Below are 17885 nucleotides of genomic sequence, written 5' to 3'. Positions count from 1 at the left end.
AGAATTATGAATAATGCTAGAGAATGCATGAACTTATAACCTGTAAACTTTAAATGCAATTTAATGTAAGTTGTTTAGAACAAATGCATTTGTCAAATGTATTAATGCAATGCCAAGCCCCACAAAAGTTTTCAGGCAACAGGTGTGAGATTAACAAACAATACAACACTTCCATCTAGTGTTTGATTTAAAAACCACAAAGACGGGAAAATGAGCTTATTTTCAGTGGATAAATGTTGCTACATTTTTTAATTTGTATACATTTCAAGTTCTGTCTCTTTAATGATCCAAGGTCAGAAAAGATAACAGATTTCTGTTTGCAAAATAGGTCTGGTCTATATCAAGGTAAGTTTTAACTAATTGAAAGGTTTAGATAACCATGGCAGACATGAGGGGAATCAAGCAATGTTCAAGGTCTTGTATAATTAAAATGAATGTTTAAATAGGAATTAGTGTAGTTAGCTTTTCTTAAACTGGAGGTCAAATGTTAATTGTTGAATGAAGGGTACTTTTTCTCATTAGCTGAGGGGCAAACAATGCACAATTCATCTTTCAGTGATGTGCAGTAGCATTTTCACCAAAAGAAAAAAAATATAATTTTATTAGACTTTAATCTTAACATAATCAATTGTATTTACTGCAGTGGTAACTTTAACCTCTTGTGGTGTTTACTTTTTTTCTTTTTTTTTTCTTCTTTTTTTTCACGTTTGCATTTTCAATTTTAAATTCTGCAAATATTTTTTATCATAAATTAGTTAATTATTCTTGATAATTACTTCCAATAATGAGAAATTGCATTGCAAATTCAGAAAATTCAGTATAGTAATTGTGATAAATAAAGGCTTAATTACAATACAAAACATAACATGTGTTTAATAAATTGTAACAGTGACAACAATAGTGTACAAAACTGCAATAAGTGAAGTGAGTGAAGTGAAGTGAAGTGAAGTGACATTCAGCCAAGTATGGTGACCCATACTCAGAATTTGTGCTCTGCGTTTAACCCATCCAAAGTGCACACACACAGAGCAGTGAACACACACACACACTGTGAACACACACCCGGAGCAGTGGGCAGCCATTTATGCTGCGGCGCCCGGGGAGCAGTTGGGGGTTCGATGCCTTGCTCAAGGGCACCTAAGTCATGTTATTGAAGGTGGAGAGAGAACTGTACATGCACTCCCCCCACCCACAATTCCTGCCGGCCCGGGACTCGAACTCACAACCTTTCGATTGGGAGTCCGACTCTCTAACCATTAGGCCACGACTTCCCCCCTTTAAGGCAGTCAGAAGGCAATATTAGCGCTTGGAATAAATTAAATTTTTCATTTCTTTGTTGATTTTACGCCATGCCAACAGTCATTGGCACACATTCAGGCTCTCTTCAATCAATATCAGTGCTACATTTGCAGTGCTTTGTTTCTGGCTCTGTGGGCCTTTCAGCATGAAGCCCAGGGCAGTCAGCAGCCTGTGAGAATTGGCTGTTAGCCATTTTGAAGGATAAGAAGTCAACTAAGTTGATATTTAATATTTTCAGACCTTTGCTCTTACGAAAATCCCCAAATTTAGTTTTTTATCGACTTCTAAATTATAAGTGAAGGCATTTCTAAAATGCATTACAAGCTAAATTACAGTACTGATTTCCTCTTTGAACTTCCTAATCTAACAGTAAGCAAAACACGGCTGTTCTAACTAAGAACAGAAGCAGAGAACACTCAGCGTTCTACATGAGGGTTGTTCTAAATATTCCAATGGTCTCCTATGACATCAGGATTGGGACTGACAGACTTTAATTAGACCTGAGGCCTGTCAGCATGAATTAAAATAAAATCCCAATACATATATTTTAGCTATTTATATTTTTGATTTTAGTGTTGCTATTAATCATGTGATTGCTTAGCTGGTCCCCTATCATGGGATGCTGTGTTCCCACCTGCCCTTAAGTGACTTAAACAAAGCTTCTTTTTCCAGCCAGCTGTCCATGCTGGTCCATCAACAAGACAACCATCAAATCAGCAGAATCCAGCATGGAAGTTTATGTCAGATTATAAGCATATACAGTATTATTTCAATATAACTTATTTTTTAATTATCTTGTGGCCCCCTGGTTTCAAACTACCCTTTGTATTTTATTAATTATTATTATTAATTAAATTATTATTATTATTTTTTTCAGAAAGCATCAATTTACTTTATTCTTATTTATTTTTATTTAACTTTAATTTAAGAGTGCTTATTATGGAAATAATACACTTAAGCATTAACTGAATGTAATCCTGTTTACAATTAAATGAAAATGCATTATAGTTTAGTATACAGTATCATGAAATTAGTTAAGTACATCTTTATGTTTAATGTTATAATTAGGCTATATTCATTGGATACATCTATGGACTAGTATTTATGGTAAGCTAAATGTTCCTTCGGGCACAAAGTATTAGCAGTGATCCTATTTATTTTTTTAAATCTTCGATTAAATTATTAAATTAAAAACTATAAATTTACGCATTTTTTGTGCTTTTTTTTTTTGCCTCCAAAATTACCATATTTCTATGTAAAATATGCTTACCTTTATGTTATATTTAATATTTCTTATACTTCAGTAATATAAAGTAAATTAAAATTTAATTTCCAATAAGTTCAAAGAGCCAAAACCTAAATCTTGGCTCTCTTGCAGTAGGACTTTGATCTGATTTTGAAGTGTGTGTGCGTGAATGCGTGTGCATGTATGCAGGTGCACATGCACAGTGGCTGAGTGGAAAACACACACAAAAAATCTCACTGTGTTATAGGCTCATTCAATGGTTTGTATATGGGTTTGTGTATTCGGGTTGTGTGTGTGTGTGTGTGTGTGTGTGTGTGTGTGTGTGTGTGTGTGTGTGTGTGTGTGTGTGTGTGTGTGTGTGTGTGTGTGTGTGTGTGAGAGAGAGAGAGTGAGTGAGTGAGTGAGTGTTTACCACATTGAGAATGTTGTATAGGCTCACCCCTTCATTTCTGTGTATGCATGATCTGCATTGTGTTGGATTTATTGATTTTTATTGGACAAATAAATGAAAAAATGCTCTAGATTTTAGTATTTCCCATTAATTTCGTATCAGTGGCCATTTAACTTTGTTGACTCATCAGAACAAATTGTGTGTGTTCAGGGGGCAAACTTAGGAAAAGTAGCACTCATACCACAAAGAGTAAGACAACTGTGTTAAAAAATAAAATAAATAAATGAAAACAAAGATTTTCCCCAAATTTGTACCAAAGGATGCTTTAGTGTTAAATATGTAGGCTGTGTGATGTACTAAATGCATCTGTAATTAAACATTTGTAATGATAAAGTTGTGATTTACGTTTACAGTATATTTAAAATAGCCTATATATTAACTGTAGGCTACTATTATATATATTAAATTAAATGTAGGCTACTATTATATACGTATGTATGTATATGTATATTACTTATACTTTTATAAAAGCAAAATATAACATCCTTCCACAATAAGGCAAAGTCTTTATAAATATGGTCAATTATGAGGTTTTGCCAAAATGTTCTGGTGTATGGGCAATACCAAAAGAGGTGCAAAACAGTTTCAGGGTGGTCTTCACAAAAAGAACAGTTTGTATTGATGTCCCTTTTAAATTTAATCATGTAATGATTAGCAGGGTAATATATGTGAATTATTCTGAAAGATACTTCTTTCACCTTGTTTACTAATCAGGGAGGGAGACAGAAGTAGGTGAAAGTCTGCCAGTATACTTAAAAAGCATGATTGTGCCTGATGGAATGGCGTCAAATACGATTGCGAATTCTTTCGGCGTAACAGGAATGTTATATGTTGATAGAAATTCTCTATAGGAGAAAAGTCGCCCTTCTGCATTAAATAACTGGTCCACCAGCAGAATCTGATTACGTACCCAACTCTCAAAATAAAAAGACCTATTCTTATATAAAATATCTCTGTTATTCCAAATTAGACCTGTGGGGTGAGAAATTATGCTTGTAAATAAGAGACCAAGCTAAAAGGACCTGCTTATGAAAAGTGGACAGTTTTACAGGGAGTTTTTCTACATTGTAGTTACAATTCAAAATAAAGTCCAGACCACCAAAACGAGAGAATACATAATGGGGAATAAAATTCCAAATCGAAACGGGGTTTTTAAGAAAATGCTTAGCCCAGTTAATCTTAAAGTTATTATTTAGAGTATTGAAGTCCAAAAGATTTTGCCCACCAGATTCATATTTGTCATATATCAGTCGGAAAAGGGTGGCTTGCCCACTTCAGGTTGGTGGAGAGTTCCTGCCTCAAGTGGAGGAGTTTAAGTATCTTGGGGTCTTGTTCACGAGTGAGGGAAGGATGGAACGGGAGATTGACAGACGGATCGGTGGAGCTTCTGCAGTAATGCGGTCGATGTACCGGTCTGTCGTGTAGAAAGATCTCGATTCACCGGTCAATCTACGTTCTTACTCTCACCTACTGTATGGTCATGAGCTTTGGGTCATGACCGAAAGGACAAGATCCCGGATACAGGCGGCCGAAATGAGCTTTCTCCGCAGGGTGGCTGGGCGATCCCTTAGAAATAGGGTGAGAAGCTCAGTCACCCGGGAGGAGCTCAGAGTAGAGCCGCTGCTCCTCCACATCGAGAGGGGTCAGCTGAGGTGGCTCGGGCATCTGTTCCGGATGCCTCCTGGACGCCTTCCCGGGAAGGTGTTCCGGGCGCGTCCCACTGGGAGGAGACTGGGAGGAGACCCCGGGGAAGACCTAGGACACGCTGGAGAGACTATGTCTCCCAGCTGGCCTGGGAACGCCTCGGTGTCCCCCCAGAAGAGCTGGAGGAAGTGTCTAGGGAGAGGGAAGTCTGGGGTTCTCTGCTTAGACAGCTGCCCCCGCGACCCGGCCCCGGATAAGCAGAAGAAGATGGATGATATCCCTACCTGCAATAGAGATTCCCTGTATAGCACTATACATAAGTTGTGAGAATCTGTGTACAAAGTAGAAACAAATAAGGGGAAATTGGGTATCCCTGACGAATGCCCCATTCCAGATTAAATCTAGGGGAAGTTCCATTTTTAAGTTTTATAGAGCTATTGCCATTAGCATATAAGGTTTTAATTGCTTTGCTGAAAAAGTCCCCAAAACCAAATTTCTCTAAATATAGAAAAATAAATTGGTGTTCTATTGTATCAAAGGCCTTGTAGAAGTCTAAGAGGAGGATGAAGCTATCTTCAGATATTAAGTCAGAGTAGTCAAGAATATCTAATACTAGTCTAATATTTATAGAAATATGCCTGTTTCTCATAAAGCCTGATTGTGTCTCATCTATAATAGTGACAAGAGTTTCTTTAATTCTATTGGCAAATATTGACGCCATTATTTTGTAATCATTGTTTAGCAGACAAATGGGTCTCCACCTGTCAATAAAGAGCGGATCTTTCCTAGGCTTGGGAATCAGTGTGACCAGCCCTTGAGTGAGGCTAGGGGGAAGGGAATAATTCTCTATACTCTCCATAAAAACCTGTAATAAAAATGGGGCCAAAAGTTCAGACAATGCCTTGTAAAATTCTGCAGTCAACCCGTCAGTGCCGGGGGACTTATTGTTTTTAAGTTGAGTGATCGAATCAGTGACCTCTGCCAATGTGAGAGGTGCCACAATAATTTTTGTCTGCCTCGTCAATCTTACATTTTTTATGGAGTTAAGAAAATGAGATGTAACTTCTTTATTATATATTGTGCTGTATAAATTGCTATAGAATTTCGAACAAAAATCTTAAATTAATTTAGCATCATCAGTAACGACCCCATTAATATTAACTTGTAAATGGAATTCCTTTTAGATCGGTATCTTTCAAGATGGAAAAAGTAAGTAGAATTTAGCTCCCCCTCCTCCAGCCATCTTCTTCTAGACCTTACGAAGACTCCCTATGCTTTTTGTCGATATAATTCGTCTAATTTGTTTTGGAGTTGTAAAAGAAGTAGTCTATCCTCCTCTGAAACTTCCTCGGGTGGTCTCTGATAAAATTAGGAAATTGTATTTATGACTTCATCTTCTTCTGCTCTTTTAGCTTTGGCAATAGAACTTCCATACTGTCTCAAGAATTTTCCAGACTCGAACTTAAGCAATTCCCAGTTAGTGTTGTAGGATTTTTCCTTTTTAGCCTTGTTGTAAAAATGAGTTATTAATCTAATAATGTCAGCCTTAACCTTTTCATGTTTTAACAGGGAATTGTTTAATTTCTAGTAGCAAGATCTATAAAATGTATTAGATACACTAAATTGAATGTTTATATGACTTGCTCTAGGATCTGGGCTAAACTACACGTATTTTGTCGGCTTGATGACGTTGATTGTCGTAATTTAAAAAGGGGGTGGGGGGCTTTTGTTTTGACGGCGATGTGGCCCGGAAGTGCTTTGTCCTCTGCCAACATTACACTCGGCTAGTTGACGATCAGTATTGGTCGATACTGCGGAATAGGTAACAAACTAGAAGGGTTTACTGCGACAAAACAGTGTCGCCTTTTAAGAAATCACAGTGCCGTTAAGCGCAGCCTGAGATCAGAGAGGTAGATTATGAAAAAAGTTATAAATCTGTTGACCGATTGTTATGATTTGACGTTAGCCTTTGCTAAGTGTGACGTGATTCTGTATGATTAAATTTGAGCAACAGCTTTCAGATAATCGACCAGGTTATTGTACCAACAGCTCCGAACCGACTTTACAGCAGATCAGCAGTGGATACTCGTGTGTAATCGTCTGACCTGTAAGAATTCATGCATAAAACTGACCAGCTATCCAGCTAATAACCCAATCCAAGCACGTTAAAAAGGATCTGCTGGCACCAGACATCGGTCGATTGTACATGATCTGCTGTTAAACTTTAACGTGATTCTCAGACTGAAACAGCGGTGTATCTTGAGGTGAAATGGATGACTTCAGCTCCATCAGTCTACTGTCTCTGGCTATGCTAGTCGGCTGCTATGTGGCTGGAACAATCCCCCTGGCTGTCAACTTCTCTGAGGTAAGCCCTAACTTGAGTTGAACATGTCTACAATAGTTTATGGTGTGCTCAGTCCTTGATAGTTTCTCAGTGTACCTTCATGCAGCGATAAGTTCTTTACAGAAAGCTAACTCTGAGAAGATAGTCATCCATCATGTGCAGTGCTGAGGACTTGGATATCTCCAAAAGTTTGCGCACCCTTGATTTAAGCTTTAAATGTTGAATATCAACCGTAAGTTTATACTGAAGACACACGCTGTTTAACTTGCCACCTACGCTGTATTTGTTTTTAACCTTTTGACACGGAACTGATTTTAAAATGCGTTTTAGATTGATTTTCTGGACAAACGAGCTGTATCAGCTCAACATTTATGTGTTCCAAAAATACAGCAAACTGGTAATATTGTGAAATATTATTATAATTTAAAATAACTGTTTTTAATATGCTCTGAATTTCATTATTCTTTATTGACAAATCGGAATTTACAGCAGCTATAACTTCAGGTGTCAGTATCATAATTGTCCAGAAATCATTCAATTTTCATTTTTCATCATTTTGTTTTTTCTTTTTTTAGGAAAATAAAAATCATTGACTTTTAATGTTGTATATAAGCTGATACTCCTCTCAGAATAACCAAATATTAGTTCATTTATCTGCCTAGCCGTAATATTGCTCTGTCTGTGGTGCTTATGGGCCTGGGTTTGACCCAGATGAAGCTTGTGTCTATAAGGAGTTTATGATTTCTGTGAGTTGTGATTGTACCTGCATACTTCTCCTGATTAATATATTTTAAACCCTTTTTTTATGATATCCAGCTTTTTCATACGAAGTTGACCTGACACCAACCCCACCTAAATACATAATTTTGTGACCTATATTCAAGTGTTTGACTGCCCTTCTGTCTCCAGGAGAAGCTGAAGTTGGTGACGGTGTTGGGAGCCGGGCTGTTGTGTGGCACTGCGCTGGCTGTCATTATTCCAGAGGGAGTTCATGCTCTCTATGAGGAAATGCTGGAAGGTGAGATTTATTTACTATTCAATGCATAAATATATTTCATAGTTTTGGGCGAAGTTATTCATTCCTAAATCCTTATCTGTTATGTAGATGTTTATCTTTAGGAATGCTTTCATGTGTGGTAGGCATTCTGCTGAGGCTTGTAAAACTATCAGCTAAACGACTGACTATATATGTGTGTGTGTGTGTATGTGCATATGTGCTATAAACTACTAAGAAAATATAGCTGGCACTTTTGTAGCAATGTATGCTATTAAATGGATCTGAATATATAAATTCTAATTTAGCTGTATCATTTCTGGCACAAAACATCAATGATTTTTGAACAAATTAATCTTAATTAGAGTGACATCATTGAACACATTTTAAAAATGCTTTTGAAATAAGTGTCATATTCTCACCAAGGCTCTATTTATTTGATAAAAAAATGCAGTAACATTGAAAACTAATTGCAGTTTCAAATAACAGTATTTGTTTAATTTGAAAATATCATTTATCAAACTGTCCATCACTTCATATGAGACGGGTTTGATATGATGCTGTGCACAAGTACATTGTGACATAAATATGGCTTCATAGTAGGGCTGTCACTTTTGTGAAAAAAACATTTTCGATTTTTAAGACATAAGTGTCCATTGAATCAATTGTAAAATCGATTTTCCATGTCTAAAAAAAAAGACGTTTCCTTTTTAAACGTCAAATAATGGATGAAAGTAAAGAGAGTGCTGGAAACGCACAAGTCAGCAATATTTCTTATTTATTGGTATGAAGTTTCGTGCAGAATAACAAACAGCAACAGGAGTGCAACATTCTCGAAAAAAATATATGTGCAGAGGGGACGGCTGCCATAACAACAGAAAAACATCACTGCAGGCTTCAGCCCGGCTGCGTTTATGATTTAGGCAATTCAAAAATCTCCAAGATTATTTTAAATAATGATTCGATCCATTTCAAACAACTTTTCAAAAAAATGAAACTTCAAATGGACTTGAGAACAAGCCATGTGTGTTTTTTTTTTTTTTTGAACGTAACCGACACTTAGGCTAGGCAGCACTAGGCAGGCATAATTAAAGGCTAAGGCCATTACACATTTATTGGACAGGAAAACAAGTCGATCAACATTTTCGGGGTCCCGAGTGGAGCGTTTTTTATTCACTATATGTCCAGCTGTTGAGAAGACGCGCTCTGACCGCACTGATGTCCCAGGGACACTCAGGTACAGCAAGGGCAAGGCAAGGTGGGGGTATTACTGCCAATTTTCCATCACAAAAGCCGGTCGCTGTCAGCTTGCAATGGTCCTTTTCATAACTCAGAATCTCCTGTAACTATATGCGCGAATGAGGCGAATTCGCGTCTACCACGTCGCGAGACCTCCAGACGCACGTAAAAGTGTCTTTACATTGACTTAACATTGAAATCATTCGCGCCAGACGCTCTATTCGCGCTTGGTGTGAACGCAGAGGTCGCTTTCGACGTCACTGGGTCTTATAGGCGTGTAAAATTGCTGGTATTTTCTGTCTAGCTTTTGCAAGGCATACCGCACTTTCGGAATTCTTTATTTTCTTTTTCTGCTTGTTTGTGAGTTTTGTTAGATCTATATTTTTTTAATTGTTTAATTATTTTAATTAATAGTGTACATATTTGGTTAAAATCGATTCCCTATTTTCATTTTCGAAACTTTTTTTGGTTGGTCCGATCGATTGTGCAATCGATTTTCGAACTAAAAGTGACTAAAAGCCCTACTTCATAGTGTTTTGTCGTGCTAAACCACTGCTTCTTGCTACTTTATTTTAGTATTGACAAAGCTTTAGTTAGTTCCCATTACTGATGATATAAATGACACCAAAGCTGTGCCCACTCATGTTTTGGTTCAGATGGGCACCACCATGGCCACGGGCAGGTGGAAGCAGGAGTTTCTGAACCGAAGGTTGTAGAAGGAGTCGTGGGACAAAGCGCTGAACACAGCCACAGTCAAGAGCAGCTCCACGCTTATATCGGCGTCTCTCTGGTGCTGGGCTTCGTCTTCATGCTGCTGGTGGATCAGATCGGGAGTTCTCACATACACAGCACTGAGGGTCAGTAGGACGCTGGTGTTTTTGTTTTATTACCTGTTGACAAATGGTATAACCTGACTAAATCAGTTCTCTCCACATTTTTAGATCCAGAAGCAGCAAGGACTGCTAGCTCTAAGGTCACCACCACACTTGGATTGGTCGTTCATGCTGCAGGTGAAAAATAAAATAAAAGTACTTTGAATGAAACATCTTTAGTTGCAATATCCTAATATTTCTACTAGTAGCTCCAGGTTGTATTTGTGTCTTATTTATATGTTAAATCTGACCACTGATCGTGTTGTATTCTCTCTGTGCTCCAGCTGATGGTGTTGCTCTTGGAGCGGCTGCGTCCACGTCTCAAACCAGCGTCCAGCTCATTGTGTTCGTGGCCATTATGTTGCATAAGGTACAGTCAATCTTAATTAAGTTAATTTACTTCTGCTTTACATTGTGTATTAGGTTATTGTGCTGTGAATATAGTTGACTCTTTTGATAAATTGTTTGTGCTGTTCCATATATGTATCGATTTGTTTAGAAATACCTAGAAATAAAGGTGCTTGTTTCCAAATAGTTGTACAAATATTTAAAACATAGACTCAATATATTTGAAATAAGCTAGAAAAGAACTAGTGAACATATTTTGAGTAACTTGACACAATTATGAATGAGCAGCCAAACTTCAATTGTTTTTTTTTTTTTTTTTTCCATGCACACTCTCCCAACAGGAGCTTTGCATGTTATCTGAGACTATGTCTGTAAAGCATTGCACTGTTGTGTATTTTTCTAATGATAATTGTAAAATTATTATTTTTTTTTTGTGAACAGTGTAGTTTTTAAATGATATTTTATACCCATGAAATTTGATTAAGTCTGGAGCATCTTGATACGTCTTGTATTTCAGGCCCCTGCTGCGTTTGGACTCGTCTCTTTCCTCATGCATGCGGGTTTAGAAAGAAACCGTATCCGGAAACATCTGTTAGTCTTTGCCTTGGCTGCCCCTGTTTTGGCCATGCTCACCTACGTAGGACTCAGTCAGGTATGTTTAAGTATATTAAAAAAAAAAAAGTAACACTTTACAACAAGCTTCCATTTTTTTACATGATCTAACAATGAAAAATACTTCAAATAATGAATCTTATTTAATGTTTCTATTAATGTTATTTAACGAACATGAGCTAGCAATTAACAATTATGTGAGCTGAGCTGTATTAACAATTAACAGCTGTCTTTTAATCGGATTAACAAAGATTCACTAAACAAGAAAAGAATGTTTAGTACTGTTCCTTTAAGACCTGCACACATCTAATACACAGGCATGTATCCGTAACCGTAATCTACTAATTACCCTGTTTAGTGTCCGTTTTATAACTTCACAGCAATAACTTCAGATGCTTCGCCAGGGTTACAGAACAAGCATGGAGACCCATGCTGTGTTTTTGATGGGAACGGCTGAGGTGGCAGAGTGAAGATTGCTCACCTCTGGCTCTCTGCTGTGAAACACCCCATAAGTGTGCTTCTTTAGACCGATCACTGAAATGCAGAAAAGCAATGCAGTGTTACCGCTGGGACACCCAACGAGCATCCCAATAACAATACTGAATATTTAATGTCTGCAACAAAACAAGTTTCTACCACTCCGACTGTGTCCTAGATTCACCCGTCATCTAACACTTTTCCTCTTTTTCCATCCAGAGCAGTAAAGAGGCACTATCTGACGTCAACGCCACCGGCGTGGCAATGCTGTTTTCCGCCGGCACCTTCCTGTACGTAGCCACAGTGCACGTCCTCCCGGAAGTGGGTGGCATGGGCGGCCACAGCCACTCGCCTGGAGGCAGCGCAGGGAAGGGACTGAGCAAAGTGGAGGTTGGAGCTCTGGTTCTCGGCTGTCTGATTCCTCTGGTGCTGTCCATCGGCCACCAGCACTAGTGTCCTTCACTTGAAGCAACATCGAAGAAGGTCTGAAAAGTGTAAACGGACTTGGCCACAGATGTGGTTTGAATCATGCCTCTGTCAGTTTCTTCAAGTTGGCGGTTGGAGTGAACGCAGGAACATTGCCGTTTGGATCAAGAATTGAGAAGCGCCTATGGACTTCTGGAATGGGCTGCCCTGTCCCTTCATAAAGCCCTGTGGGCTGACCGCTTACGATGGCCATACACAAATAAATGCGATCATGTGTCCACCTCTTAATTTGATGTTTTCTTCAGTGGTGCTGGTTTACAAAGATTCGGTTGTTGTTGGGTCGTCATGTATGCTTTAAATTTGGTATTCAATCGGTTTTTAGATTAAATTTGTCCATGAATCTTTTTAAAGATGAACCCAACACAATTGTGCCCATTTGCAATGATGATAAATGACTAGATGCTTTACAAACATTAAATGGATTGAGTTTATTGTCCCTCTTTTTCTCCAGTATTGGTTAGTTGTTTTAAACTTTGATCAAATTTCACCTTGCCTAAGCTAGTTAGCTAAAACACTTTTCATTAAGAACATTTCCGAAGTTTTCTTTGTTTTTACTCCCTTTTTTTAATGTAGTTTTATTAATGCTAACAGTTTTACTTCTGAGTTAATATGGGAACATGCTCTGATGTACGGAGCTTTGTTTCCCTCCTCTAAACTATAGTACTTTATTCAGAAATGTCATCATGTGTGTGGTTATTGGACAAATATGACATCTTTTTTTGCCAGTAATATTCAAATCTTTGGAAGTACTTTTATTTTTGCGGTTAATTTCAAACAGTTGCATATGTCATGTAAATATTATTTTCAAATGACACTTGAAAAATGTGTTGTCCAAAGGCTTGTTGGTTCAGTACATGTACAGCTTTATTATTTGACTTACCAACTATTTTTCAAACCTGACTGGTTGTTTAATCCTGATGAAAGGTCATTCAGATGTTTTGTACTTTGATGCCTGCTCCGAGCAGAGTCTGTGTACTGTAAATATGTATTCTTTGTATAAATGACAAAAAAAGCCCTATTCGACATCCTTTTTGACACTCTAAGGAGTTTTTAGTCTCATTTTAGAATGGGAAGGAAAGATTGTTTTTAAAATGACGACTGTTGATACTTCCATTTTTATTTGGGACTTATTCTTTGAGAATTTGAGGTCAGTTGGAAAGATATATGCTGCTTTGGTTGGCTGAAGGTTTTTGATCTGCGAAGGGGAAAGCTGCTGTGTTCATCACCAAGTTGCTTAAAGGTTGCCTCTGAAGCTTGAATAAGAAAACGTTATGAGACTTCTGGGGCCAACTTCCTGTGGTCCTGGTTTACCGTCATCACAGTCTGTTTGAAAGCTGTGTTAGTGCTTCTAGCTCTCTAGCGCCCTCATCTTACCACAGTGCACAAGTGCAGCATCAACCTCAAATTCTGAAAGAAACGCTGATGAGAGACCTTCTGCTGATTTGTGTATAATTATTATTTTTATGACTCCATTTAAAGGGAAAACTAGATAAACGTAGTCTCATTCGAATACTACGACATGACCTCCCAGAAACTTGGGACAGATATATAATGGAACTGAATGGTTACTGGATAGATGAAAGATTGTGCCATACTGACTTATTTCTGGTCATACAGCTCAGAGATTTTACAATGTGGCGAGATACCATGTTTTGGGCTTTTATGTGATCATTCCACAAAAAGGACTATGCCTTATTTTTCTCACAGTTTTTTAACTGTGGTTTCACAATGCTTTGTTCATGATTTTTTTTTTTTTTTTGTGGCTGCAGATCTTACGATGTACCTTATTTTGCCTGTCTAATGACATTTGGAATTGCATTGAGAAATATGTTCACTTGTGAATTAATGAAGCAAATAAATTGTCAATGAGTACTTGTTTAATGAAAAAAATATGAGTTATTGTCCAGTAATAAAGAAATAAACAGGCAATTTTATTATTATTATTATTATGTCTATTATTTTACATATTTAATAATAGACTCTTAAATATCGAAATTATTCATACAAAGATTTGTATGTTAAAAATAAAGTAATCCAAATGCCGAGAAATAAATATGAATATTTATGTCAAAAAAAAGATTTGTAAAAAAAATTACAGCTCTCAGTCATGGCTGTTCTGAGGTATCTTTCCCCCACATACAACAGTTTTTACCCTAATAAAGGTAAAAAAATAATAATTAACGTTAGCATGCTTAATAACACGATAACATTGTAAGTGACGATCATGTTTGAAAAGTGATGTATGAAGAAATTGGCATCATGAGTCATTTCAAATTAAGATGAAATTCTGTGTAAACGCCTCTGATAACGTAATGCAACAGAGTACAAAGTTTCTACTTGTTATTCTACTTATTATCTTCAGCACCTCTGGTTATAGCTTAACTTGAGTTAAACCAAGATCATTCCTTTAATACCTACTTTACTGTGCAAATGGCCTTTAGTCTATGTGTAAAGTCACTGATGAAGTGTTATTAAATATAAATCCACTGGATCTGGAAGCTGTGTTAAGTGTCTAGTGTACATAATCCCTGATCCATTAGCAAACGACACACTCATAAATGATAGCATAAGACAAATCACTGTAAACATGGCAGATTTACAAGTATATAGATTCAAAATGCGTTTGGTGAAGTTGTTTGGACAGGAATACATCTGTAATCCGAACACTTATGCACACAACAACACCAAATGGCTCTTCAGCATATTAATCTGTCTGTGAAATTGGACACATTGCTCTTTTATGTAAGAACAACTTCTGAAATATCTTTTCCCCACCTGTCTAATATATTTGTGGTTAGTACAGTATAGTCACTTTTGTCCCTATGGACACATTTTTTGAATGAAATGTCTTATATATGTCTTAAGGCTGAATTTTTTTTTTTTTTTTTTATAAAATCAAATCAAATAAAATAAACAATTTGAGTGACGTGACATACAGCCAAGTATGGTGACCCATACTCAGAATTCGTGCTCTGCATTTAACCCATCCAAAGTACACACACACACACACACACACACACACACACATGGAGCAGTGTTCATCATTTATCCTGCGGCGCCCGGGGAGCAGTTTGGGGTTCGTTGTCTTGCACAAGGGCACCTCAGTCATGATATTGCCAGCCCGAGACTCGAACCCACAACCCTAGGGTTAGGAGTCAAACTCTCTAACCACTAGGTCACGACATCCCCAGTACAGTACATTTACCATTAAAATATATATATATATATATATATATATATATATATATATAATGTTTTGATACATTTTGCATTTTGTCAGAATTACAGCTTGATTGAAAACAACATACAAATTGATTTACACATCACATCTCATACTTTATATTTAGTATGGTTTTTATTGATACTGCTGTCACCAAATACAGTAACTTTTGACAAAACTTTATTAGGGGCGAAAGTTGTTATTTGTAGTTGCACACAAGACAAAACATTTTTAAAGCACTTTTTAAAACAGCCTAGAGACTTCCCAAAGTGTTGTACATTAACAAAGTAAAAAGTAATAAAAAATTACAATGTATAAAAAAACAAAAAAAACAATGAGCAGAATACACAAATACCAAATTTAAAACAGAAACAAAAATCAACACATAACACATGCTGAAGGCTAAGGAGAACAAATTAGTTTTAAGGAGAGATTTAAAAACTGCTGAAGAGGGGTCAATTTTAAGCTATTCACAGTCGAGGACCTACCACTGAATAAACCTTGAACAAGGTAACAGAACTGGTCATACTGAGCATAAAGAATTGTAAGCTATCACTACAGCTAAATCTGAATTTTAAGTTAATTTATTTAATGCGCAAGTGAAGGGAATACTAGAATGCTTTTCTCTACTATTAATAAGCTCTTGCAGTCTACTGAATCTCTACCATCACACTTGTATTCTACTACTTTATGTTATTCTCTTATGGATTATTTTAATACAAAAATTAGAAGTATTCATAAGCAAATACCTGCATATAATGTTGGCTGCGGCTGTATAATTCCCTTATTTCTTAATATTTCTCTGTCCATTTTCTCTACTTTAAGTCTATTCCTACTATTCCTACTGTTGATGAGGTAACCTGCGCCATTCAGTAACTCTGTTCTATATGGTATTCGTTCTAAAGCCTTACATAAGCTACAGCTGGTCCAGAATTCAGCTGCACTAATAGCTGCACTTCATAGAGCACATTTCTCCAGTTCTTACACTGGCTCCCAATAAATATAAATTGATTTCAAAATGCTGCTTTCTTATGTATAAGGCCCTTAATAACTTAGCTCCATTATATCTCACTGATATTCTTCAAAGTCACACTCCTGTACATACTCTTAGATCATATTCTTTAATCTCTCTAGTGCAACCACGTGTCCATCTGAGAATTATGGTGTCCAGGTATTTTAGTCATGCTGCCCCTCACTTGTGGGATGCCCTTCCTCGGGACATTCGTAACAGCGACATTCTTCACGTCTTATACTCATTTATTTAAGCAGGCATATATAAGATTGTATGTGTTTATTTAATTTAGTGTTTTATGGTATCTTTATTGTCTGTCTGGTTTGCTGTTGTTGTTGATTGATGATGTTATAGGGAGATTTGTAAGGTGACCTTGAGCAACATGAAAGGTAGACTATAAGTACCTATAAGTAAAAATGAATGAATGAAAAAAATTAAAAGAAATACATAAAAAGAAAAAAAATTGAAGTCTATCCTGAAGTGGACGGAAAACCAATTGACAGCTTGCAAAACAGGGGTGGCATGGTCATATTTGAGACCATTTGTAAGAAATTTAGCTGCAACATTTTGAACCAGTTGAGGTTGAGCTACCGCAAAAACAGAGAATTCCAATAATCCAAACATGACTGTGTCAGGAGACTTTTCAGACAGAAACTGCTTCATTTTAGAAAATGAACGAAGCTGGAAAACTCTAGAGGCAATGATGGAGGATACATGTTTATCTAATGTTAGCTAGCTGACTATAAATGAGAACATCAAGGTAGCATACACAACTTGAATTAAAAACAGACAGATTTGCCCAGGGCGGATTTATTACACTCAGATTCATCACATGGACCAAAAATTATAATCTCAGTCTTAGAGTCATTGAGAGTTAAAGAGTTGTTGGATAGCCAAAGTTTGACATTGTGGATTAGTCCCATACAAAATAAAAGTGTTTGTTTACATAATATATGTGTGTATTGTGTATATTTGTATGTATATGTAAATACACACATATAGTATATATATATGTATATGTATATATATATATATATATATATATATATATATATATATATATATATATATATATATATATATATATATATATATATATATATATTTATATTATTTCTATCATAAATTAAATTAAATTAATTAAATATATAAACAACATATATTTCTAAAATATATAAACGTGTATTTATACAGTATATACATAATAAACAGTAACACAATGTTTATTCTGATGTGATTCATCACGATTAATCGTTTGACAGCACTAATTCAATTTTGTATTTATTTATTTTGATTAATTTTCATATTTTACTGTAAGATATCAAGCCTGTGTCTGGGATACGATTTAAGTGATAAAAATCTACACATAAAATGAATTAAAGAAATGAAATAGGCATGGCAAAAGTTTCCAGGAACACTGTTTCTATAATTGCCTCTCTACAATTTCTGCAATGGTGATTTGTTAGTTTTAATAAATATCAATTAAATAAAAAAAAACACACACAGCCTTTTGCCTCTTCCCTAACCCTCTTGCATCCATTCCTCCCTCCCTCTCTGACTTTGTTTCCACATCCAGTACCCGCTGATGTCACTATTGACAGATGCATCATTCCACGTCGCTGAATAACTGGAGGATATCAT

At 36.4% G+C, this 17885-nt stretch overlaps 1 protein-coding gene across 1 annotated transcript; it reads left to right on the top strand.

Moving 5' to 3' along the window:
- The first annotated feature begins 6369 nt into the window (after positions 1 to 6369).
- LOC132113023 (zinc transporter ZIP9-like) lies at positions 6370 to 13134 on the top strand. The gene is made up of 7 exons (XM_059520813.1): positions 6370 to 7005; positions 7894 to 8002; positions 9874 to 10074; positions 10159 to 10227; positions 10374 to 10459; positions 10955 to 11089; positions 11746 to 13134. The coding sequence occupies exons 1-7, from the start codon at positions 6910 to 6912 to the stop codon at positions 11977 to 11979; spliced, it is 930 nt and encodes a 309-aa protein (XP_059376796.1). The 5' UTR covers positions 6370 to 6909; the 3' UTR covers positions 11980 to 13134.
- The last annotated feature ends 4751 nt before the right edge of the window (positions 13135 to 17885 follow it).

The sequence above is a fragment of the Carassius carassius genome, chromosome 32 (assembly GCF_963082965.1).
Source record: "Carassius carassius chromosome 32, fCarCar2.1, whole genome shotgun sequence".
NCBI classification, from domain to species: Eukaryota; Metazoa; Chordata; class Actinopteri; order Cypriniformes; family Cyprinidae; genus Carassius; species Carassius carassius.
This window is presented reverse-complemented; position numbering and strand designations above follow the sequence as displayed.